General features: G+C 60.9%; 1 protein-coding gene across 3 annotated transcripts in view; it reads left to right on the forward strand.

Annotated features, from left to right (window-relative positions):
* Nucleotides 1-22,453, forward strand: part of C3 (complement C3) — a 42,057-nt gene that overhangs the window by 3,929 nt on the left and 15,675 nt on the right. For 2 of the 3 annotated variants that reach the window (XM_085563173.1, XM_085563175.1), the window contains exons 3-28: nt 600-759; nt 1,931-2,001; nt 2,097-2,191; nt 2,275-2,357; nt 2,450-2,540; nt 3,559-3,661; nt 5,064-5,184; nt 5,620-5,735; nt 7,190-7,336; nt 8,600-8,812; nt 8,899-9,093; nt 10,176-10,337; nt 11,372-11,501; nt 12,421-12,492; nt 13,619-13,816; nt 14,852-15,017; nt 16,142-16,227; nt 16,979-17,118; nt 17,196-17,408; nt 18,555-18,621; nt 19,470-19,556; nt 19,641-19,844; nt 20,989-21,064; nt 21,144-21,303; nt 21,817-21,912; nt 21,998-22,148. In XM_085563173.1, coding sequence (XP_085419299.1) covers nt 600-759; nt 1,931-2,001; nt 2,097-2,191; nt 2,275-2,357; nt 2,450-2,540; nt 3,559-3,661; nt 5,064-5,184; nt 5,620-5,735; nt 7,190-7,336; nt 8,600-8,812; nt 8,899-9,093; nt 10,176-10,337; nt 11,372-11,501; nt 12,421-12,492; nt 13,619-13,816; nt 14,852-15,017; nt 16,142-16,227; nt 16,979-17,118; nt 17,196-17,408; nt 18,555-18,621; nt 19,470-19,556; nt 19,641-19,844; nt 20,989-21,064; nt 21,144-21,303; nt 21,817-21,912; nt 21,998-22,148 — 3,403 coding nt within the window. The remainder of the gene's footprint in view (nt 1-599; nt 760-1,930; nt 2,002-2,096; nt 2,192-2,274; nt 2,358-2,449; nt 2,541-3,558; nt 3,662-5,063; nt 5,185-5,619; nt 5,736-7,189; nt 7,337-8,599; nt 8,813-8,898; nt 9,094-10,175; nt 10,338-11,371; nt 11,502-12,420; nt 12,493-13,618; nt 13,817-14,851; nt 15,018-16,141; nt 16,228-16,978; nt 17,119-17,195; nt 17,409-18,554; nt 18,622-19,469; nt 19,557-19,640; nt 19,845-20,988; nt 21,065-21,143; nt 21,304-21,816; nt 21,913-21,997; nt 22,149-22,453) is intronic. The other variant, XM_085563174.1, reaches the window with a different exon arrangement.

Here is a 22,453-nt window from a genome sequence, read left to right on the forward strand (position 1 = left end):
CCCCGTGGATGTCCCCAGTGTCCCTTTGGATGTCCCCAATGTCCCTTTGAATGTCCCCAGTGTCCCCGTGGATGTCCCCAATGTCCCTTTGAATGTCCCCAATGTCCCCGTGGATGTCCCCAATGTCCCTTTGGATGTCCCCAATGTCCCCGTGGATGTCCCCAATGTCCCTTTGAATGTCCCCAATGTCCCTTTGGATGTCCCCAGTGTCCCTTTGGATGTCCCCAATGTCCCCACAGATGTCCCCAATGTCACCACAGATGTCCCCAATGTCCCTCTGGATGTCCCCAATGTCCCCGTGGATGTCCCCAATGTCCCCACGGATGTCCCCAGTGTCCCTCTGGATGTCCCCATTGTCTCCGTGGATGTCCCCAATGTCCCTCTGGATGTCCCCAGTGTCCCCATGGATGTCCCCTTTGTCCCCGTGGATGTCCCCAGTGTCCCCATGGATGTCCCCATGGATGTCCCTTTGGTGTCCCCAGTGTCCCCGTGGATGTCCCTTTGGTGTCCCCAGTGTCCACACAGATGTCCCCAATGTCCCTCTGGATGTCCCCAATGTCCCTGTGGATGTCCCCAATGTCCCCATGGATGTCCCCCAGGTTCAGGCCAAGGCGCTGCCGCCGGCGCCGGGGAAGTTCTTTGTGACGGTGACAGCGCGGGTGGCCGCGGTGACGCTGGAGAAGGTCCTGCTGGTGTCCCTGCAGAGCGGCCACGTCTTCCTGCAGACCGACAAGCCCATCTACACCCCCGGGGCCACCGGTGAGCGCGGGGACATGGGGACACCGTGGGGACACCGTGGGGACACCGTGGGGACGCCGCAGGGAGGGTGACACTGAGGGGACATGGAGGGGGTGGGGACATGGGGACACCATGGGGACACCACAGGGAGGGTGACACTGTGGGGACATGGAGGGGATGGGGACATGGGGACACCATGGGGACACCACAGGGAGGGTGGCACCGTGGGGACATGGAGGGGATGGGGACATGGGGACACCATGGGGACATCACAGGGAGGGTGACACTGAGGGGACATGGAGGGGGTTGGGGACATGGGGACACTGTGGGGACACCGTGGGGACACCACAGGGAGGGTGACACTGAGGGGACATGGAGGGGATGGGGACATGGGGACACTGTGGGGACATCACAGGGAGGGTGACACTGAGGGGACATGGAGGGGGTTGGGGACATGGGGACACTGTGGGGACATCACAGGGAGGGTGGCACTGTGGGGACATGGAGGGGATGGGGACATGGGGACACTGTGGGGACATCACAGGGAGGGTGGCACTGTGGGGACATGGAGGGGATGGGGATATGGAGGGGATGGGGACATGGGGACACTGTGGGGACATCACAGGCATAGGGACACCCCCGGGGCCACCGGTGAGCGCGTGGGGACACCTGGGGATACCTGTGACACCACAGAGAGGGTGACACTGTGGGGACATCGAGGGGAAGGTGACACTGTGGGGACATCACAGGCATAGGGACACCACCGGGGCCACCAGTGAGTGCATGGGGACATCTGGAAACATCTGGGGACACCACGGGGACACCTGGGGATAGCTGGGGACACCTTTGGGGACAGCTGGACAGCTGGGGACACCTGGGGACACCTGGGACACCACAGGGAGGGTGACACTGTGGGGACATCGAGGGGAGGGTGACACTGTGGGGACATCACAGGCATAGGGACACCACCGGGGCCACCAGTGAGCGCACGGGGACACCTGGGGACACCTGGGACACCACAGGGACACCACAGGAAGGGTGACACTGTGGGGACATTGAGGGGATGGGGGCACTGGGGACACCACAGGGAGGGTGACATTGTGGGGACATTGAGGGGGTGGAGACATCACAGGCGTGAGGACACACACGTCCCCACATGTCCCCTCACCTTGTCCCCTGTGTCCCCTCCCAGTCCTCTGCCGCCTCTTCACCGTGGACCACCTCATGCAGCCGGTGGCCAAGACGGTCATCGTGGAGGTCAAGGTGAGCGCCGCCCTCGGGTGACACAGGGGTGACACACGGGCGGGTGACACGGTGCCACCGGCGCCACCGTCCCCACGCCGCGCGTGTCCCCTCAGACGCCCGACAACGTCATCATCAAACAAGTGCCGGTGTCGTCGCCGAAGAAAACCGGGATCCTGTCCCTCAACCACCACCTGCCCGAGGTCGTCAGGTGGGTGTCACCGTCCCCCCCGGTGGCTTGGGGACACCCCCGGCGCTGTCACCTCCCCGTCACCTCCCTGTCACCTCCTCCAGCTTGGGCATGTGGACGATCTCGGCCAAATTCGAGGATTCTCCGGATCAGGTTTTCAGCACCCAGTTCGAGGTCAAGGAATACGGTGGGTGTGGGGTGGGGTGGCCTTGGGGACATCGGGGACCGTCCCCAAGGGGCGGCGGTGTCACGGTGATGTCACCGGTGTCGCCCCCGCAGTGCTGCCGAGCTTTGAGGTGGCCCTGGAGCCCAAGGAGAAGTTCCTGTACATCGACCGCCAGGAGGATTTCCAGGTGTCCATCGAGGCCAGGTGAGCCCTAAAGTGTCCCTTTTTTGGGGACAGAAGTGTCCCCTCGGGGGTCACACCCGTGTGGGGGACAGGGGGGGTGGCACGAGGACAGGCGGGAAGGGGAGGGGGACACATGGTGACACGGTGGCATCAGTGGTGGTGGCAGGATGGGGACGTGGGGACATTGGTGGTGGTGGCAGGATGGAGACTTGGGGACATTGGTGGTGGTGGCAGGATGGGGACACGGTGACATCGGTGGTGGCAGGGATGGGGTGACAGGGACAGGGATGGCAGGATGGGGACACGGTGACATCGGTGGTGGCAGGGATGGGGTGACAGGGACAGGGATGGCAGGATGGGGACACGGTGACATCGGTGGTGGCAGGGATGGGGTGACAGGGACATGGAAGGCAGGATGGGGACACGGTGACATCGGTGGTGGTGGCAGGATGGAGACACGGTGACACTGGTGGTGGTGGTGGCAGGGGTGGGATGACACAAGGGTGACAAGATGGGGACATGGAACATGGGGACATCGGTGGTGGCAGGGGTGGGATGACAGAGGGGTGGCAGGATGGGGACATGGGACAATGGGGTGACAGCACGGAGTGAGGACAGGGGTGGCAGGGATGGGGATGTGCAGGGGACAAGGTGACAAGGTGACACGGTGACACAGTGACATGGTGACAGGGTGACAAGATGACACAGTGACACAGTGGCACTGTGACACGGTGACAAGGTGACACAGTGGCACTGTGACACGGTGACAAGGTGACACGGTTACAAGGTGACACGGTACATGGTGACACAGTGACACAGTGACATGGTGACAAGGTGACAGGGTGACAGGGTGACACGGTGACACAGTGGCACAGTGACACGGTGACGCAGTGACACGGTTACAAGGTGACACGGTACATGGTGACACAGTGACACAGTGACATGGTGACAAGGTGACAGGGTGACAGGGTGACAGGGTGACACGGTGACACGGTGGCACGGTGATGCAGTGACGCGGTGACGCGGTGGCTGTCCCCAGGTACCTGTACGGGAAGCGCGTGGAGGGGACGGCCTTTGTCCTCTTTGGCATCATGGTGGATGATGAGAAGAAGAGCATCCCCCAGTCCCTGCGGCGCGTGGCGGTGAGCCTGGCACTGTCCCCAAGCCTGTCCCCAAACCTGTCCCCAACCCTGTCCCCATGAGCCTGGCACTGTCCCCAAGCCTGTCCCCAAGCCTGTCCCCAACCCTGTCCCTGTGAGCCTGGCACTGTCCCCAAACCTGTCCCCAAGCCTGTCCCCAACCCTGTCCCTGTGAGCCTGGCACTGTCCCTGTCCCCAAACCTGTCCCCAATCCTGTCCCCAACACTGTCCCTGTGAGCCTGGCACTGTCCCCAAGCCTGTCCCCAACCCTGTCCCCAACACTGTCCCTGTGAGCCTGGCACTGTCCCCAAGCCTGTCCCCAATCCTGTCCCCAACACTGTCCCTGTGAGCCTGGCACTGTCCCCAAACCTGTCCCCAATCCTGTCCCCAACACTGTCCCCATGAGCCTGGCACTGTCCCCAAACCTGTCCCCAATCCTGTCCCCAACCCTGTCCCCGTGAGCCTGGCACTGTCCCCGAACCTGTCCCCAATCCTGTCCCCAACCCTGTCCCCATGAGCCTGGCACTGTCCCTGTCCCCAAGCCTGTCCCCGTGAGCCTGGCACTGTCCCCAGGCCTGTCCCCAACCCTGTCCCTGTGAGCCTGGCACTGTCCCTGTCCCCAATCCTGTCCCCAACCCTGTCCCTGTGAGCCTGGCACTGTCCCTGTCCCCAAACCTGTCCCCAACCCTGTCCCCGTGAGCCTGGCACTGTCCCTGTCCCCAACCCTGTCCCCGTGAGCCTGGCACTGTCCCCAAACCTGTCCCCAGACCTGTCCCCAACCCTGTTCTCATGAGCCTGGCACTGTCCCCGAACCTGTCCCCAAGCCTGTCCCCAACACTGTCCCTGTGAGCCTGGCACTGTCCCTGTCCCCAACACTGTCCCTGTGAGCCTGGCACTGTCCCCAGGCCTGTCCCCAAGCCTGTCCCCAAACCTGTCCCCATGAGCCTGGCACTGTCCCTGTCCCCAAACCTGTCCCCAACCCTGTCCCCATGAGCCTGGCACTGTCCCTGTCCCTGTCCCCAACCCTGTCCCCGTGAGCCTGGCACTGTCCCTGTCCCCGAACCTGTCCCCAACCCTGTCCCCATGAGCCTGGCACTGTCCCTGTCCCTGTCCCCAAACCTGTCCCAAACCCTGTCCCCATGAGCCTGGCACTGTCCCTGTCCCCAAACCTGTCCCCAACCCTGTCCCCAACCCTGTCCTAACCCTGTCCCCAACCATGTCCCCTTGTCCCCAGGTTCAGGACAGTGACACCGAGGCTGCACTGTCCCCAAACCTGTCCTAACCCTGTCCCCAACCATGTCCCCTTGTCCCCAGGTTCAGGACAGTGACACCAAGGCCGTGCTGTCCCCCTGCTGTCCCCAAACCTGTCCTAACCCTGTCCCCAACCATGTCCACTTGTCCCCAGGTGGAGAACGGTGACGCCGAGGCCACGCTCTCCATGGCGCACCTGCGCGAGCGCTTCCCCAACCCTCAGGAGCTGGTGGGACACTCCCTCTACGTCACCGTCACCGTCATCACCGAGTCAGGTCTGCGTGGGGACACGGGGGACACGGGGGACACGGGGGGACAGGGACACCAGGGGGACACGGGGGCACAAAGTGGGGACAGCAGCGATGTGAGTCTGGGGACATCTGGGGTTGGGGACAGCGATGATGGGGAGGGGACATCTGGGGCCACCCATCTGGGAAGGGGACAAGGAGCCCTGGCCACAGGTGACATGGCCACGGTGGTGTCCCCAAAGGCAGTGACACGGTGGGTGGCAGGGGGACAGTGAGGGGACAGTGAGAATGGGGGGACATGTGGTACAGGGACCCCAGGTGACACGGCCACGGCGGTGTCCCCACAGGCAGTGACATGGTGGGTGGCAGGGGACAGCAAGGATGGGGGGACACCTGGGATGAGGAACACCTGAGGTGGGGACAGGGACCACAGGTGACACGGCCACGGCGGTGTCCCCACAGGCAGTGACATGGTGGAGGCCCAGCGTGGTGGCATCCAGATCGTGACGTCCCCCTACACCATCCACTTCACCCACACCCCCAAGTACTTCAAGCCGGGGATGCCCTTTGACCTCACGGTTGGTGACATCTTGGGGACAGCGGTGGCCCGGGGTGGTGGCACAGGCGTGTCCCGGGATGGGGACAGGGCACAGCTGGGGGTGGGGGTGGAGGAGAAGTTGGTCCCTGGGTGATGTCCCTGTGTCACCTGAGAGGGGCTGGGGACCGCGAGCTGTCCCCGTGTCACTGGGGTGGCACTTCCTGGTGCCAGTGTCCCCTCCCAGTGCCACCAGGCCTTCCCAGTATCACTGTCCCTTTCCAGTGTCCCCTTCCCAGTGCCACCGCCCCTTCCCAGTGTCCCCTCCCAGTGCCACCTCCCCTTCCCAGTATCAGTGTCCCATCCCAGTGTCCCCTCTTAATGCCACCACCCCCTCCCAGTGCCACCACCTCTTCCCAGTGTCCCTTCCCAGTGCCACCGCCCCTTCCCAGTGCCACCACCCACTCCAAGTGTCCCTTTCCAGTGTCCCCTCCCAGTGCCACCATCCCTTCCCAGTGTCCCTTTCCAGTGTCACCACCTCCTCCCAGTGCCACCACCCACTCCCAGTGTCCCCTCCCAGTGCCACCACCCCTTCCCAGTGCCCCCTCCCGATGTCGTCATCTGTTCCCAGTGTCATTGTCCCCTCCTGGTGTCCCTTCCCAGTGCCACCACCCTTTCCCAGTATCATTGTCCCTTCCCACTGTCCCCTCCCAGTGTCACCAATCCTTCCCAGTGCCAACACCCACTCTAAGTGTCCCTTCCCAGTGTCCCCTCCCAATGCCACCACCCCTTCCCAGTATCACTGTCCCTTCCCAGTGTCCCCTCCCAATGCCACCACCCCTTCCCAGTATCACTGTCCCTTCCCAGTGTCCCCTCCCAATGCCACCACCCCTTCCCAGTATCACTGTCCCTTCCCGCTGTCCCCTCCCAATGCCACCACCCCTTCCCAGTATCACTGTCCCTTCCCAGTGTCCCCTTCCAGTGCCACCACCCCTTCCCAGTACAATTGTCCCCTCCCAGTGCCACCACCCCTTCCCGGTGCCACCACCCCTTCCCGGTGTCCCCTCCCAGTGCCACCACCCCTTCCCAGTACAATTGTCCCCTCCCAGTGCCACCACCCCTTCCCAGTATCACTGTCCCTTCCCGCTGTCCCCTCCCAGTGCCACCGCCCCTTCCCAGTATCAGTGTCCCTTTCCAGTGTCCCCTCCCAGTGCCACCACCCCTTCCCAGTACAATTGTCCCCTCCCAGTGCCACCCCCTTCCCAGTATCAGTGTCCCCTCCCAGTGTCCCCTCCCAGTGCCACCACCCCTTCCCAGTACAACTGTCCCTTCCCGGTGTCCCCTCCCAGTGCCACCACCCCTTCCCAGTACAATTGTCCCCTCCCAGTGCCACCACCCCTTCCCAGTACAATTGTCCCCTCCCAGTGCCAGCCCATCCCCGCTGCCCTTCCTCCACGTCCCCGTGTGACGTCCCCGTGTCCCCGCTGTCCCCTCCAGGTTTTTGTCACCAACCCCGACCAGTCGCCGGCGCCGCGCGTCGCCGTCCAGGCCGACGGCTTCCAGGGCCAGGTGTCCACCCAGCGCGACGGCACGGCCCGGCTGGTCCTCAACATGCCGGCCAACAAGGACAGCGTCCCCATCACCGTGAGTGTCACCTCAGCTGGTGGCCCAGGGCCTGGAGAAGTGACCGGGGCGTGGAGGTGGCCAAAGCGGTGGCGAAGTGGCCGGGGCGTGGAGGTGGCTAAAGGGTGGAGAAGTGACCAGGGGTTGAGGTGGCTGAGGGCATGGAGAAGCAACCAGGGCATTGAGGTGGCCAAAGCGGTGGGGGAGACCTTTACAGTGGCCAAGACCTCCATAATGGCCAAGACCTTTGTGGTGGCCAAGCCCTCCATGATGACCTACACATCTCCACGGTGGCCAAGACCTCTGTGGTGGCCAAGACCTTTGTGGTGGCCAAGACCTCCATAGTAGCCAAAATCTCCATGATAACAAACACACTTCCATGATGGCCAAAACCTCTGTGGTGGCCAAGCCCTCCATGATAACCAACACATCTCCATGGTGGCCAAGCCCTCTGTGGTGGCCAAGCCCTCCATGATAACCAACACACTTCCATGGTGGCCAAGCCCTCTGTGGAACCTCCATGGTGGCCAAGCCCTCTGTGGAATCTCTTTGTTGGCCAAGCCCTCCATGATAACCAACACATCTCCATGGTGGCCAAGCCCTCTGTGGATGCTCCATGGTGGCCAAGCCCTCTGTGGAAGCTCCATGGTGGCCAAGCCCTCCATGATAACCAACACACCTCCATGGTGGTCAAGCCCTCTGTGGAACCTCCATGGTGGCCAAGCCCTCCATGATAACCAACACATCTCCATGGTGGTCAAGCCCTCTGTGGAACCTCCATGGTGACCAAGCCCTCCATGATGACCTACACATCTCCATGGTGGCCAAGCCCTCTGTGGAACCTCCATGGTGGCCAAGCCCTCTGTGGAACCTCCATGGTGGCCAAGCCCTCCATGATAACCAGCACACTTCCATGGTGGCCAAGCCCTCTGTGGAACCTCCATGGTGGCCAAGCCCTCCATGATAACCTACACATCTCCATGGTGGCCAAGCCCTCTGTGGATGCTCCATGGTGGCCAAGCCCTCTGTGGAACCTCCATGGTGGCCAAGCCCTCCATGATAACCAGCACACTTCCATGGTGGCCAAGCCCTCTGTGGAACCTCCATGGTGGCCAAGCCCTCCATGATAACCAACACACTTCCATGGTGGCCAAGCCCTCTGTGGAAGCTCCATGGTGGCCAAGCCCTCTGTGGAACCTCCATGGTGGCCAAGCCCTCCACGATGACCCCGCCCAGCCCCACGTCCTGGCCGCTGACCGGGTGCCGCCGTGTTTCGCGCCGCAGGTGCGGACGGCGCAGGCGGGGCTGCCGCCGGCGCGCCAGGCCTCGCGGCAGATGATGGCCCAGGCCTACCTCAGCCAGGCCAACTCCGGCAACTTCCTGCACCTGGCGGTGGCCGCCACCGAGCTGCTGCCCGGGGACAACCTGGCCGTGAACTTCCACCTCAAGACCAGCAACAACGACGTCCGCAACTCCGTCCCCTTCTTCACCTACCTGGTGGGTACCGGTGGTTTGGCCGATGCTCCTCCTCCGGCTTGGCCCCCTGGAGGTCCTGGTGGCCACCGAGCTGGTGTCTCCGGCAGATCATGAGCAAGGGGCGCATCCTCCGCGCCGGCCGGCAGCGGCGCGAGGCCGGCCAAAGCCTGGTGACCATGACCCTGCCGGTGACGCCGGAGCTGATCCCCTCCTTCCGCCTGGTGGCCTACTACTACGTTCTGCCCGGCGAGATCGTGGCCGACTCCGTCTGGGTGGACGTCAAGGACACCTGCATGGGCACCGTGAGTGTCCCCTGCTGGCCCCGGGGGGTCAGAGGGGTCTTGGAGACCTTGGATGGACCTTGGTGGTGGCTGGAGGGGTCCTTGAAGTGACCCTTGAAGGGTCTGGGAGGCTTTGGAGGTGCTTGGTTGGCCTTGAGGGACTTAGGGGGTCTTGAGGGACCTGGGAGGTCCTTGAGGGAACTGAGAGGTCCTTGAGGGGTTTGGGGGACCTTTGAGGGACCTTGGGTGGCCTTGAGGGACCTGGGAGGTCCTTGAGGGAACTGAGAGGCACTTGAGGGATTTGGGAGATCCTTGAGGGATTTGGGTGGCCTTGAGAGACCTGGGAGGTCCTTGAGGGAACTGAGAGGTCCTTGAAGGGTTTGGGGGACCTTTGAGGGACCTTGGGTGGCCTTGAGGGACCTGGGAGGTCCTTGAGGGAACTGAGAGGCACTTGAGGGATTTGGGAGATCCTTGAGGGATTTGGGTGGCCTTGAGAGACCTGGGAGGTCCTTGAGGGAACTGAGAGGTCCTTGAAGGGTTTGGGGGACCTTTGAGGGACCTTGGGTGGCCTTGATAGACCTGGGAGATCCTTGAGGGATTTGGGAGGTCCTTGAGGGGTTTGGGAGGTTCTTGAGGGACCTAGGGGGGCACCTGAAGGGCTTGGGGAACCTTTGAAATTGTTTGGGGGACTCTTGAGGGACCCTTGAGGGGCTTCTGGAAGGGCTTGGGGGAACACTGAGGAACCTGGGGGTCCTTGAAGGATTTGTGGGGTCCTTGAGGGGCCCTGGAGGGATCTGGGGGACCTTTGGAAGGGTTTGGGGGACCTTGAGATCCTTGGGGATTTTTGGAAGGGCGTGAGGGGACATTGAGGGACCTGGTGACCCCTTGGTGTCACTCGGGTGGTTTTGGACACTCCATGAGGAGCTTGGACATCTCCTGAGTGACCCAGGTGGGCCAGGTGACCCAGCGATGGCCCAGACATGAAGCCCGTGGCCACCAACCACCCCTGGAGATCCAAACTTGATGTCCCCCATGGTCGGGGTGAGGGGACAGAAGTGGCTTTTGGGGACATCCTGGGGACGTCACCTCCGTGTCTGTGGCAGCTGGTGGTGAAGGGGGCGACAGAAGGTGACAACCGCGTCCACGAGCCGGGGACGCCGATGAGGCTGCGCATCGAGGGCGACCACAAGGCCCACGTGGGGCTGGTGGCCGTGGACAAGGGGGTCTTTGTCCTCAGCAAGAAGAACAAACTCACCCAGACCAGGGTGGGTGTCCTCGATGTCCCCAAGGGGTGGCAGTGGCCATCACAGATGTCCCCATCATCCCTGGGTGATGGTGGTGGCCATCACGGCTGTCCCCATTGTCCTTGGATGGTGGTGGTGGCTATCATGGCCGTCCTGTCCCCATTGTCCTTGGATGGTGGTGGTGGCCATCACGGCTGTCCTGTCCCTATTGTCCTTAGATGGTGGTGGTGGCCATCACGGCTGTCCTGTCCCTATTGTCCTTGGATGGTGGTGGTGGCTATCATGGCCGTCCCGTCCCCATTGTCCTTGGATGGTGGTGGTGGCCATCACAGCTGTCCTGTCCCCATTGTCCTTGGATGGTGGTGGTGGCCATCACGGCTGCCCTGTCCCCATTGTCCTTGAATGGTGGTGGTGGCCATCACGGCTGTCCTGTCATCCCTGGGTGGTGGTGGTGGCCATCACAGCTGTCCCCATTGTCCTTGGATGGTGGTGGTGGCCATCACGGCTGTCCCCATTGTCCTTGGATGGTGGTGGTGGCCATCATGGCTGTCCTGTCCCCATTGTCCTTGGATGGTGGTGGTGGCCATCACGGCTGTCCTGTCCCCATTGTCCTTGGATGGTGGTGGTGGCCATCATGGCTGTCCCCATTGTCCTTGGATGGTGGTGGTGGCCATCATGGCCATCCCGTCCCCATTGTCCTTGGATGGTGGTGGTGGCCATCACGGCTGTCCTGTCCCCATTGTCCTTGGATGGTGGTGGTAGCCATCACGGCTGTCCTGTCCCTATTGTCCTTGGATGGTGGTGGTGGCCATCACGGCTGTCCTGTCCCTATTGTCCTTGGATGGTGGTGGTGGCCATCACGGCTGTCCCCATTGTCCTTGGATGGTGGTGGTGGCCATCACGGCTGTCCTGTCCCTATTGTCCTTGGATGGTGGTGGTGGCCATCATGGCTGTCCCCATTGTCCTTAGATGGTGGTGGTGGCCATCACGGCTGTCCTGTCCCCATTGTCCTTGGATGGTGGTGGTGGCCATCACGGCTGTCCCCTGTGGCCCAGGTTTGGGACACGGTGGAGAAAAGCGACATCGGCTGCACGCCGGGCAGCGGTAGGGACAACATCGGCGTCTTCTCCGACGCCGGCCTGAGCCTGACCACCAGCACCAAGGTCACCACCCCCCAGCGCTCAGGTAGGAGGTGGTGGCACCTCGGGGAGGTGGCATCTCGCAGAGGTGACACCTTGGGGATGGGGACGGTGACATCTCAGGGATGCTGGAGGTGACACTTCAAGGATGTGGCACCTGAGGAACAGAGGAGGTGGCACCTTGGGATGGGGCAGGTGACATTTGGGGATGGTGGAGGTGACACTTCAAGGATGTGGTAACTCAGGGATTGGGGAGGTGACACCTTGGGGATGGGGGAGGTGACATCTCAGGGGTGGGGGAGGTGACACTTAAAGGATGTGACACCTCAGGGATGGGGGAGGTGGCACCTTGGGGATGGGGGAGATGACATTTAGGAGGATGGGGTTGGTGACACCTCAGGGATGTGACATCTCAGGGACAGGGAGGTGGCATCTCCAGGATGGTGGAGATGACATTTAGGAGGATGGGGATGGTGACACCTCAGGGATGTGACATTTCAGGGACAGGGAGGTGGCATCTCCAGGATGGTGGAGATGACATTTAGGAGGATGGGGATGGTGACACTGCAGAGATGTGACATTTCAGGGACAGGGAGGTGACACCTCAGGGATGTGACATCTCAGGGACAGTGAGGTGGCATCTCCAGGATGGTGGAGGTGACATTTAGGAGGATGGGGATGGTGACACCTCAGGGATGTGACATTTCAGAGATGGGGGAGGTGACACCTCAGGGACAAGGACGTGACACCTCAACAGTGGGGAGGTGACACCTCAGGGACAGGGAGGTGACATTAAGGAGGATGGGGATGGTGACACTGCAGAGATGTGACATCTCAGGGACAGGAGAGGTGACATCTCGGGGATGGCACAGGTGACACCTCAGGGATGGGGAGGTGACCCTGAACTTTGGGATGTGACACCTGGGACACCGTGAGGTCCTGACCAGTGTCCCCTGTGTCCCCAGAGGTCCAGTGTCCCCAGCCTGCCAAACGCAAGCGCCGCTCGCTGGCCCTCGCCGAGTACAAGGGCACCAAGGGTAGGTGGCACCGGGGTGTCCCTTGTCCCCAGGGTCACCATGGTGTCCCTTGTCCCCGAGGTCACCAGGGTGTCCCCTGTCCCCGAGGTCACTATGGTGTCCCTTGTCCCCAAGATCACCATGGTGTCCTTTGTCCCCAAGGTCACCAGGGCGTCCCTTGTCCCCAAGATCACCAGGGTGTCCCCTGTCCCCAAGGTCACCATGGTGTCCTTTGTCCCCAGGGTCACCATGGTGTCCCTTGTCCCCGAGGTCACCATGGTGTCCCCTGTCCCCAGGGTCACCATGGTGTCCCTTGTCCCCAAGGTCACCATGGTGTCCCGTGTCCCCAAGGTCCCCATGGTGTCCCTTGTCCCCGAGGTCACCAGGGCGTCCTTTGTCCCCGAGGTCACCATGGTGTCCCTTGTCCCCGAGGTCACCATGGTGTCCCTTGTCCCCGAGGTCACCAGGGCATCCCTTGTCCCCAAGGTCCCCATGGTGTCCTTTGTCCCCAGGGTCACCATGGTGTCCCTTGTCCCCGAGGTCACCATGGTGTCCCCTGTCCCCAGGGTCACCAGGGTGTCCCTTGTCCCCGAGGTCACCATGGTGTCCTTTGTCCCCAGGGTCACCATGGTGTCCCTTGTCCCCAAGATCACCATGGTGTCCCTTGTCCCCAAGATCACTATGGTGTCCCTTGTCCCTGAGGTCACCATTGTGTCCCTTGTCCCCGAGGTCACTATGGTGTCCCTTGTCCCCGAGGTCACCATGGTGTCCCTTGTCCCCAAGGTCACCAGGGTGTCCCCTGTCCCCGAGGTCCCCATGGTGTCCCTTGTCCCCAAGGTCCCCATGGTGTCCCCTGTCCCCGAGGTCACCAGGGTGTCCCTTGTCCCTGAGGTCACTGGGGATGTCCCTTGTCCCCAGGGGTCACCAGAGTGTCCCATGTCCCAAAGAGCCACCAGAATGTCCCTGTTCAATGTCCCCATTCCAAGAGCCACCAGAGTGTCCCACCCCAGATGTCCCCACTCCAAGGGCCACCAGAGTGTCCCCGTTCGATATCCCCACTCCGAGGGCCACCAGAGTGTCCCACCCCAGATGTCCCCACTCTGAGGGCCACCAGGGCCGGTCCCAGCCCTGTCCCGGTGTCCGGCAGCGGCCGAGTACTCGGACAAGCTGGAGAAGAAGTGCTGCGAGGACGGCATGAAGGACAACCCGATGGGCCACAGCTGCGAGCAGAGGACCGAGTACATCCAGGAGGGCGACTCCTGTGTCCGCGCCTTCCTCGACTGCTGCAGATACATCAAGGCCAAGCGGGACCAGCAGAAGTCACCCAGCACCGGCCTGGCCAGAAGCAAGTGTTGGGTCATGGAGGGTTGGAGAAGGTCCGGGGGAGGTTGGAGGAACCTCGCCTGGAGCTTTGGTGAAGTTTCTTGGGTGGGTTTTCGATGTTTCTTAGGGAGCTTCAGGTGAAGGTGAGCTTGAGCAAAGCTTGGGTGAAGGTTGGATGGTCCTTGGGTGTTCCTTGGTGAAGGTCAGGTGAACCTTGGGTGTTCCTTGGGTGTTCCTTGGGTGTTCCTTGGACATTCCTTGGGTATTCCTTGGAATTTCCCTGGAGGAAGGTCAGGTGAACCTCAGGCATTCCTTGGGTGTTCCTCAAGTGGAGCTTGGGTGAAGGTCAGGTGAACCTTGGGTGTGTTCTTTGGGTGTTCCTTGGACATTCCTTGGGGGAAGGTCAGGTGAACTTTGGGTGTTCCTTGGGTGTTCCTTGGACATTCCTTGGACATTCCCTGAGGGAAGGTCAGGTGAACCTCAGGCATTCCTTGGGTGTTCCTCAAGTGGAGCTTGGGTGAAGGTCAGGTGAACCTTGGGTGTGTTCTTTGGGTGTTCCTTGGCCTTTCCTTGGGGGAAGGTCAGGTGAACTTTGGGTGCTCCTTGGGTGTTCCTTGGACATTCCTTGGACATTCCCTGAGGGAAGGTCAGGTGAACCTCAGGCATTCCTTGGGTGTTCCTCAAGTGGAGCTTGGGTGAAGGTCAGGTGAACCTTGGGTGTTCCTTGGGTGTTCCCTGGGTGTTCTTTGGGTGTTCCTTGGATGTTCCTTGAACGTTCCTTGGATGTTCCTTGGACATTCCCTGGGGGAAGGTCAGATGAACCTCAGGCGTTCCTCAGGTGGAGCTTGGCTGAAGGTTTGGAGGCTCTTGGGTGGCTTTGGGGCTTTCCCTGGGTGAAGCTCAAGTGGCCCTCAGGCGTTCCTGATGCGTTCCTTGGACAACCCATTGGGCAACGCCGGAGCGGCAGTTGGGTGACCTTGGCCAAGACAAGCGGTGGCCCCGGGGTGGCCCCGGGGTGGCCCTGGGGTGGCCCTGGGGTGATCCCAGCTCCGCTCAGGGGTGGCAGCCCTGAGGCCACGTTCGAGAGGACCGATGCCACCGCCCGCAGGCCACGAGGAGGACGATCCCTTCTCGCCCGACGCCGACATCGTCTCCAGGAGCCTCTTCCCCGAGAGCTGGCTCTGGCAGGTGGAGCAGCTGACGGAGCCGCCCAACGAGCTGGGGTGAGCTTGGACCTCCTGACCCACCACCCTGCCACCCCACGGCACGGTCACCCCGTCCTCGTCCAGCTCGGACGCCTCTGGAGACCAGTTATGGTCACCTCAAAGTTGGACAAAGGTCACCGCTGACCTTCTGGGCCGACCTCAGGACTTCTTGGTCCATTCAGGGATCATCTCCAAGCTCCTGGACCTGCTTGGGGGGTGGTCTGTGGGGCTTTGGGGACCAGGGAGGTCCCATGGTGGCTTTGGAACATCTCTGGGGAGCAGAGAAGTCTAGATGTGGGTTTGGGACATCTTTGGGGACCAAGGAGGTCCTACGGTGGCTTTGGGACATCTCTGGGGACCAAAGAAGTCCCACCGTGGGTTTGGGGAATCTCTGGAGACCAGTTATGGTCACCTCAAAGCCGGACAAAGGTCACCGCTGACCTTCTGGGCCGACCTCAGGACTTCTTGGTCCACTTGGGGGTCATCTCCAAGCTCCTGGTCCTGTTTCGGGGCCTGTGGGGCTTTGAGACATCTCTGGGGACCAAGGAGGTCCCATGGTGGCTTTGGGACATCTCTTGGGACCAGGGAGATCCCATGGTGGATTTGGGACATCTCTGGGGACAAAGAAAGTCCCACAGTGGCTTTGGGACATCTCTGGGCACCAAGGAGGTCCCATGGTGGCTTTGGGACATCTCTGAGGAGTAGAGAAGTCCAGATGTGGGTTTGGGACATCTCTGGGCACCACGGAGGTCCCATGGTGGCTTTGGGACATCTCTGGGCACCATGAAGGTCCCATGGTGGCTTTGGGACATCTTTGGGCATCATGAAGGTCCCATGGTGGCTTTGGGACATCTCTGGGCACCACGGAGGTCCTGTGGTGGCTTTGGGACATCTCTGGGGATCACGGAGGTCCCATGGTGGCTTTGGGACATCTCTGGGAATCAGGGAGGTCCTGTGGTGGCTTTGGGACATCTCTGGGCACCACGGAGGTCCTACGGTGGCTTTGGGACATCTCTGGGCACCATGAAGGTCCCATGGTGGCTTTGGGACATCTCTGGGCACCACGGAGGTCCCATGGTGGCACCTCCTGAGCTTGGCCTGGGGTGGGCCGTGACCCTCTTGGTCTCTCCTGTCCTCTCCAGGGTCTCGGCCAAGACGCTGCCCGTGTACCTGAAGGACTCCATCACCACCTGGGAGGTCCTGGCCGTCAGCCTCTCCCCCTCCAAAGGTAGGAGCTCATGGAGGACAAGGAGGTTCCTGGGGTCAACAGAACGTCCCCAAACCTTGGTGGGTCTCCTCGAGCCTGGAGGAGTTCACTGGGATTCGAGGGATCTCCAAAATCTGAGAGGGAGATGCCCCAAAGCTTGGTGGCCACCCTTGGGTTTGATGGATCCCCATGGAACCTGAGGGATCTCCTAAACTTTAGGATTCATGGAGTCTCCTAGACCTTGGGAGGACTCTGGGGTCTTGATGGACCTCCTAGACCTTGGGAAGACTATGGGAGTCTTGGTGCATCTCCTAAACCTTGGGAGGATTCTGTGGGTCTTGGTGGATCTCCTAAACCTTGGGAGGATTCTGTGGGTCTTGGTGGACCTCCTAGACCTTGGGAAGACTTTGTGGGTTTTGATGGCTCCCATAAACCTCGTGAGAACTCTGTGGCTCTTGGTGGATCTCCTAAACCTTGGGAGGATTCTGTGGGTCTTGATGGATCTCCTAGACCTTGGAAAGACTTTGTGGGTTTTGATGGCTCCCGTAAACTTCATGAGAACTCTGTGGGTCTTGGCGGACCTCCTAAACCTCGTGAGAACTCTGTGGGTCTTGGTGGACCTCCTAAACCTCGTGAGAACTCTGTGGGTCTTGGTGGACCTCCTAAACCTCGTGAGGACTCCCTGGCCTCCCAGGGACCTCTGAAGACCTCGGGGTTGCCTCGACCACACGAGGTGCCCCCAAGGCCACCCCCCGCGTGTCCTCCACGCCAGGTCTGTGCGTGGCCGACCCCTACGAGATCACGGTGATGAAGGAGTTCTTCCTGGACCTCCGCCTGCCCTACTCGGTGGTGAGGAACGAGCAGGTGGAGATCCGCGCCATCCTCTACAACTACTGGTCCTACGACATCACGGTCAGTGGGGGGACGTTCTCCGGGGACGCCGCCGCCCACCCGTGGACCTCGCGGTGACCTCGGCGTCGCCCGTGCAGGTGCGCGTGGAGCTGGTCCACAACCCCGACCTGTGCAGTGCCTCCACGGCCAAGAGGCGCCACCAGCAGGTGCTGCGCGTGAAGGCCGAGTCCTCGCGCACCGTGTCCTTCGTGGTGGTCCCCCTGAAGCTCGGCCTGCTGGACATCGAGGTCAAGGCGGCCGTCCGCAACCAGTACGTGGGCGACGGCGTCAAGAAGAAGCTCCGAGTGGTGGTGAGTGGCCACCGGCGTTCTTGAGGTGTCCCATGGGTTCTTGAGGTGCCTCCTTGGTTCTTGAGGTGTCACCTCGGTTCCTGAGGTGTCCCCTCGGTTCCTGAGGTGTCCCATGGGTTCCTGAGGTGTCCCATGGGTTCCTGAGGTGTCCTCTCGGTGCCTGAGGTGTCCCATGGGTTCCTGAGGTGTCCCCTCGGCTCCTGAGGTGTCCTCTCGGTTCTTGAGGTGTCCCATGGGTTCCTGAGGTGTTCCCTCGGTTCCTGAGGTGTCCCATGGGTTCCTGAGGTGTCCCATGGGTTCCTGAGGTGTCCCCTCAGTTCCTGAGGTGTCCCATGGGTTCCTGAGGTGTCCCCTCGGTTCCTGAGGTGTCCCCTCAATTCCTGAGGTGTCCCCTCGGCTCCTGAGGTGTCCCCTCAATTCCTGAGGTGTCCCATGGGTTCCTGAGGTGTCCCCTCAATTCCTGAGGTGTCCCATGGGTTCCTGAGGTGTCCCCTCAATTCCTGAGGTGTCCCATGGGTTCCTGAGGTGTCCCCTCGTTTCCTGAGGTGTCCCCTCGTTTCCTGAGGTGTCCCCTCGGTTCCTGAGGTGTCACATGGGTTCCTGAGGTGTCCCATGGGTTCCTGAGGTGTCCCCTCGTTTCCTGAGGTGTCCCCTCGGTTCCTGAGGTGTCACATGGGTTCCTGAGGTGTCCCATGGGTTCCTGAGGTGTCCCATGGGTTCCTGAAGTGTCCCCTCCATTCCTGAGGTGTCCCATGGGTTCCTGAGGTCATGCTGACCATGGGACTTGATGCCCTTATTGATTTGACATTTTCAATCAATACCTTCATTGATGACCCGATGGCACCATCAAGGCCAGGTTGACCATGGTGGCATCACAATGAAGTTGACCAGGACACAGGAGTGACCTTTGGGTCTCCAGGACCTTGGTGACCTGTGTGACCCCGTGTGGCCTCCTGGGGCTGTCCCGATGTGTCCCTGGGGGTACTGGTCCATACTGGTCCATACTGGTTCATCCTGGTCCATACTGGTCCATACTGGTTTCTACTGGTCCATACTGGGAGTCCTCTCCTGGCTGGTCCAGAGGGGTCGGGGTGGGGAGGACCCCAGAGCCAACCCCACCCTCAGCGCCGACTCTGCCCTGGACAGCCTGAGGGGATGCGGCTGGAGAAGACAGTGAAGATCGTCGAGCTGGACCCGCAGACCAAGGGCATCAGTGAGTGACATCCTGGGGGACCAGGGAGGTCCCATGGTGGCTTTGGGACATCTTTGGGCATCACGGAGGTCCCATGGTGGCTTTGGGACATCTTTGGGGACCAGGGAGGTCCATGGTGGCTTTGGGACATCTTTGGGGACCAGGGAGGTCCTGTGGTGTCTTTGGGACATCTTTGGAGACCAGGGAGGTCCCATGGTGGCTTTGGGACATCTTTGGGCACATGGGAGGTCCCATGGTGGCTTTGGGACATCTTTGGGCATCACGGAGGTCCCATGGTGGCTTTGGGACATCTTTGGGCACATGGGAGGTCCCATGGTGGCTTTGGGACATCTTTGGGCATCACGGAGGTCCCATGGTGGCTTTGGGACATCTTTGGGCACCAGCGAGGTCCCATGGTGGCTTTGGGACATCTCTGGGGACCATGGAGGTCCCATGGTGGCTTTGGGACATCTCTGGGGACCATGGAGGTCCATGGTGGCTTTGGGACATCTCTGGGGATCAGGGAGGTCCTGTGGTGGCTTTGGGACATCTTTGGGCATTGAGGAGGTCCCATGGTGGGTTTGGGACATCTCTGGGGATCAGGGAGGTCCTGCTGTGGCTTTGGGACATCTGGAGGGATCAAGGAGGTGCCTCCAAGCTCATGCCTGGGACACCTTGGAGGACAAGGGACATCCCACCACAGAACTGGGACATCTCAAGGCAGAAGAGACCTCCTGGTGTGGTCTGCAGGGACAAGGGGACACCCCGATGTGGGGTGGGGCTGGGCCACCACGGGCTTGAACGTTGTGGGGGGACACGAGGAGGACCTGGGGTCACCCATCTCCACCCCACCCCACCCCACCGCACAGACGGCGTGCAGGAGGAGCGGGTGAAGGCCGCCGACCTCTCGGACATTGTCCCCAACACCGAGTCGGAGACCAAAGTCAGCATCCAAGGTGAGCCACGAGGAGAAGACACCTGGGGACAACCCGGTTGGGGGTGGGACCGCCTCGGGCGTGACGCGTCCTCCCGCGGGCCAGGCAACCCCGTGTCCATCCTGGTGGAGAAGGCCATCGATGGTGCCAAGCTGAAGCACCTGATCGTGACGCCGTCGGGCTGCGGGGAGCAGAACATGATCGGCCTGACGCCCACCGTCATCGCCGTCCACTACCTGGACACCACCCAGCAGTGGGAGAACTTCGGGCCCGACCGGCGCGCCGGTGCCACCGAGCTCATCCAGAAAGGTGGGCGTGGTCCCAGAGGGGTGGCAAGGTCCTCAAAAGCGGTGGGATGTTCTCAAAAGTGGTGGGAATGGTTCCAGAAGTGGTGGGATGTTCTCAAAAGTGGAGGGAATGGTCACAAGAGTGGTGGAATGTTCTCAAAAGTGGTGGGAATGGTTCTAAAAGTGGTGGGATGTTCTCAAAAGTGGTGGGATGTTCTCAAAAGTGGTGGGAATGGTTCCAAAAGTGGTGGGATGTTCTCAAAAGTGGTGGGATGTTCTCAATAGTGGGAGGAATGGTCCCAAAAGCGGTGGGATGTTCTCAAAGGTTGGAGGAATGGTCTCAAAAGTGGTGGGATGTTCTCTAAAGTGGTGAAAATGGCTCCAAAAGTGGTGGGATGTTCTCAAAAGTGGTGGGAATGGTCCCAAAAGTGGTGGGATGTTCTCAAAAGTGGCAGTAATGGTCCCAAAAGTGGTGGGAATGGCCCCAAAAGTGGTAGGAATGGTACCAGAAGTGGTGGGATGTTCTCAAAAGTGGTGAAAACGGCTCCAAAAGTGGTGGGATGTTCTCAAAGGTGGTGGGAATGGTCCCAAAAGTGGTGGGAATGGCCCCAAAAGTGGTGGGAATGTCCCAAAAGTGGTGGGAATGGCCCCAAAAGTGGTGGGAATGGTCCCAAAAGTGTGGGCCACCAGTTGGAGAACATTGGTGGCCTGAAGCCCACCCAGGCCACCCCTCACATTGACCAACAGTTGGAGAACTTTGGCGGTCTGAAGCCACCCCTTGTGCTAGTCAACGGTTGGAGAACATTGGTGGTCTGAGGTCACCACTGACCACTGGTCATGTGGGCCAATGGTTGGAGGACATTGGTGGTCTGAGGCCACCCCTCGTGTTGACCAACAGTTGGAGAACATTGGTGGTCTGAGGTCACCCCTTGTGTTGGTCAATGGTTGGAGAACATTGGTGGCCTGAGGCAACCCCTCGTTTTGACCAACTTTTGGTGGACATTGGTAGTCTGAGGTCACCCCTCGTGTTGACCAACGTTTGGAGAACATTGGTGGCCTGAAGCCCACCCAGGCCACCCCTCGTGTTGACCAACGTTTGGAGAACATTGGTGGCCTGAAGCCCACCCAGGCCACCCCTCGCGGTGACCAAGGGCCATCTCCTGCAGGTTACGTCCAGCAGTTGGCCTTCCGCAAACCCGACAGCTCCTACGCCGCCTTCATCCACCGCCCCTCCAGCACCTGGTGAGGCTCCTGCTGCCACCTCCACCACCCGGCCCAGGTGACGGCACTGGATGCCACCCTCAGGTGTCCTCGTCCCCAGGTTGACCGCCTACGTGGTCAAGGTGTTCTCCATGGCCAGGAAGCTGACGGACATCGAGCACGGCGAGATCTGCGGCCCCATCAAGTGGCTCATCCTCAACAGGCAGAAGCCGGACGGCGTCTTCCAGGAGGACGCGCCCGTCATCCATAAGGAGATGGTGGTAGGGGGACACCTTGAGCCTGGAGCTGCTGGTGGACCTCGGGTGGAGGTTGGGAGGTTTGGCGTGGGTTTTGGGTGGAGGTCTGGTGAACTTTGGGTGTTCCTTGGGTGAAGGTCTGGTGAACTTTGGGTGTTCCTTGGGTGAAGGTCAGGTGTTCCTTGGACTCTCCTGGGGTGAAGGTCAGGTGAACATCAGAAATTTCATTGAGCGTTCCTTGGGTGAAGGTCAAACATTCCTTGGGTGTCCCTTGGGTGTTTTTTGGGTGTCCCATGGGCAAAGTTGGGGTGTCCATTGGATGTCCCTGGGGTGTCCCTTAGATGTTCCTCACGGGAAGGTCAGATGAAGGTCAGATATTCTTTGGATGTCCCTTGGGTGTCCCTGAGGTGTCCCTGGGGTCTCCCTTGGGCGTCCCTCAGCCTGGCCAAAGACAGAAGTTGGAATGATCTCCTGGTGGACCTCCGGGCTCTGGGACAACCCCGATCCCGAGCTCTTCTCCTCTTCTCCATCCCCCAGGGCGGCTACCAAGGCGCCGAGCCCGAGGTGTCCCTCACCGCCTTCGTCCTCATCGCCCTGGAGGAGGCACGGGACACCTGCAAGGACCACGTCAACGTGGGTGACCCCGCTGGGGACGGGGAGGCGCCGGAGCCTCGTGGAAGCCACCTGAGATGCCAAATTGTCCATCCTTCCTCCCCAGAACTTGGACGACAGCATCAAAAAAGCCGCCGGCTTCCTGGCCCGGCGCTACGAGCAGCTGGCCAGGCCCTACACGGTGGCCCTGGCGTCCTACGCGCTGGCCCTGGCCGGGAAGCTCAACACCGAGAAGGTCCTCATGAGGTTCTCCAAAGGTGACGTCTCAGGAGGGGTCAAGGTTGGGGTCAGGAAAAGTGGTTTTGGGTTTTCATGGGGTTCTCCAAAGGTGGCACCTCAAAAGGAGTCAAAGTTGGGGTGAAAGGAGGTGGGTTTGGGTCCTCATGAGGTTCTCCAAAGGTGGCGCCTCCAAAGGGGTCAAAATTGAGGTCAGGAGAAGTGGTTTTGAGTCTTCATGAGGTTCTCCAAAGGTGACATCTCAGGAGGGGTCAAGATTGAGGTCACGAAAAGTGGTTTTGGGTCTTCATGGGGTTCTCCAAAGGTGACGTCTCAGGAGGGATCA

The sequence above is a fragment of the Lonchura striata genome, chromosome 30 (genome assembly GCF_050655825.1).
Source record: "Lonchura striata isolate lonStrDom1 chromosome 30, ASM5065582v1, whole genome shotgun sequence".
Lineage (NCBI taxonomy): Eukaryota > Metazoa > Chordata > Aves > Passeriformes > Estrildidae > Lonchura > Lonchura striata.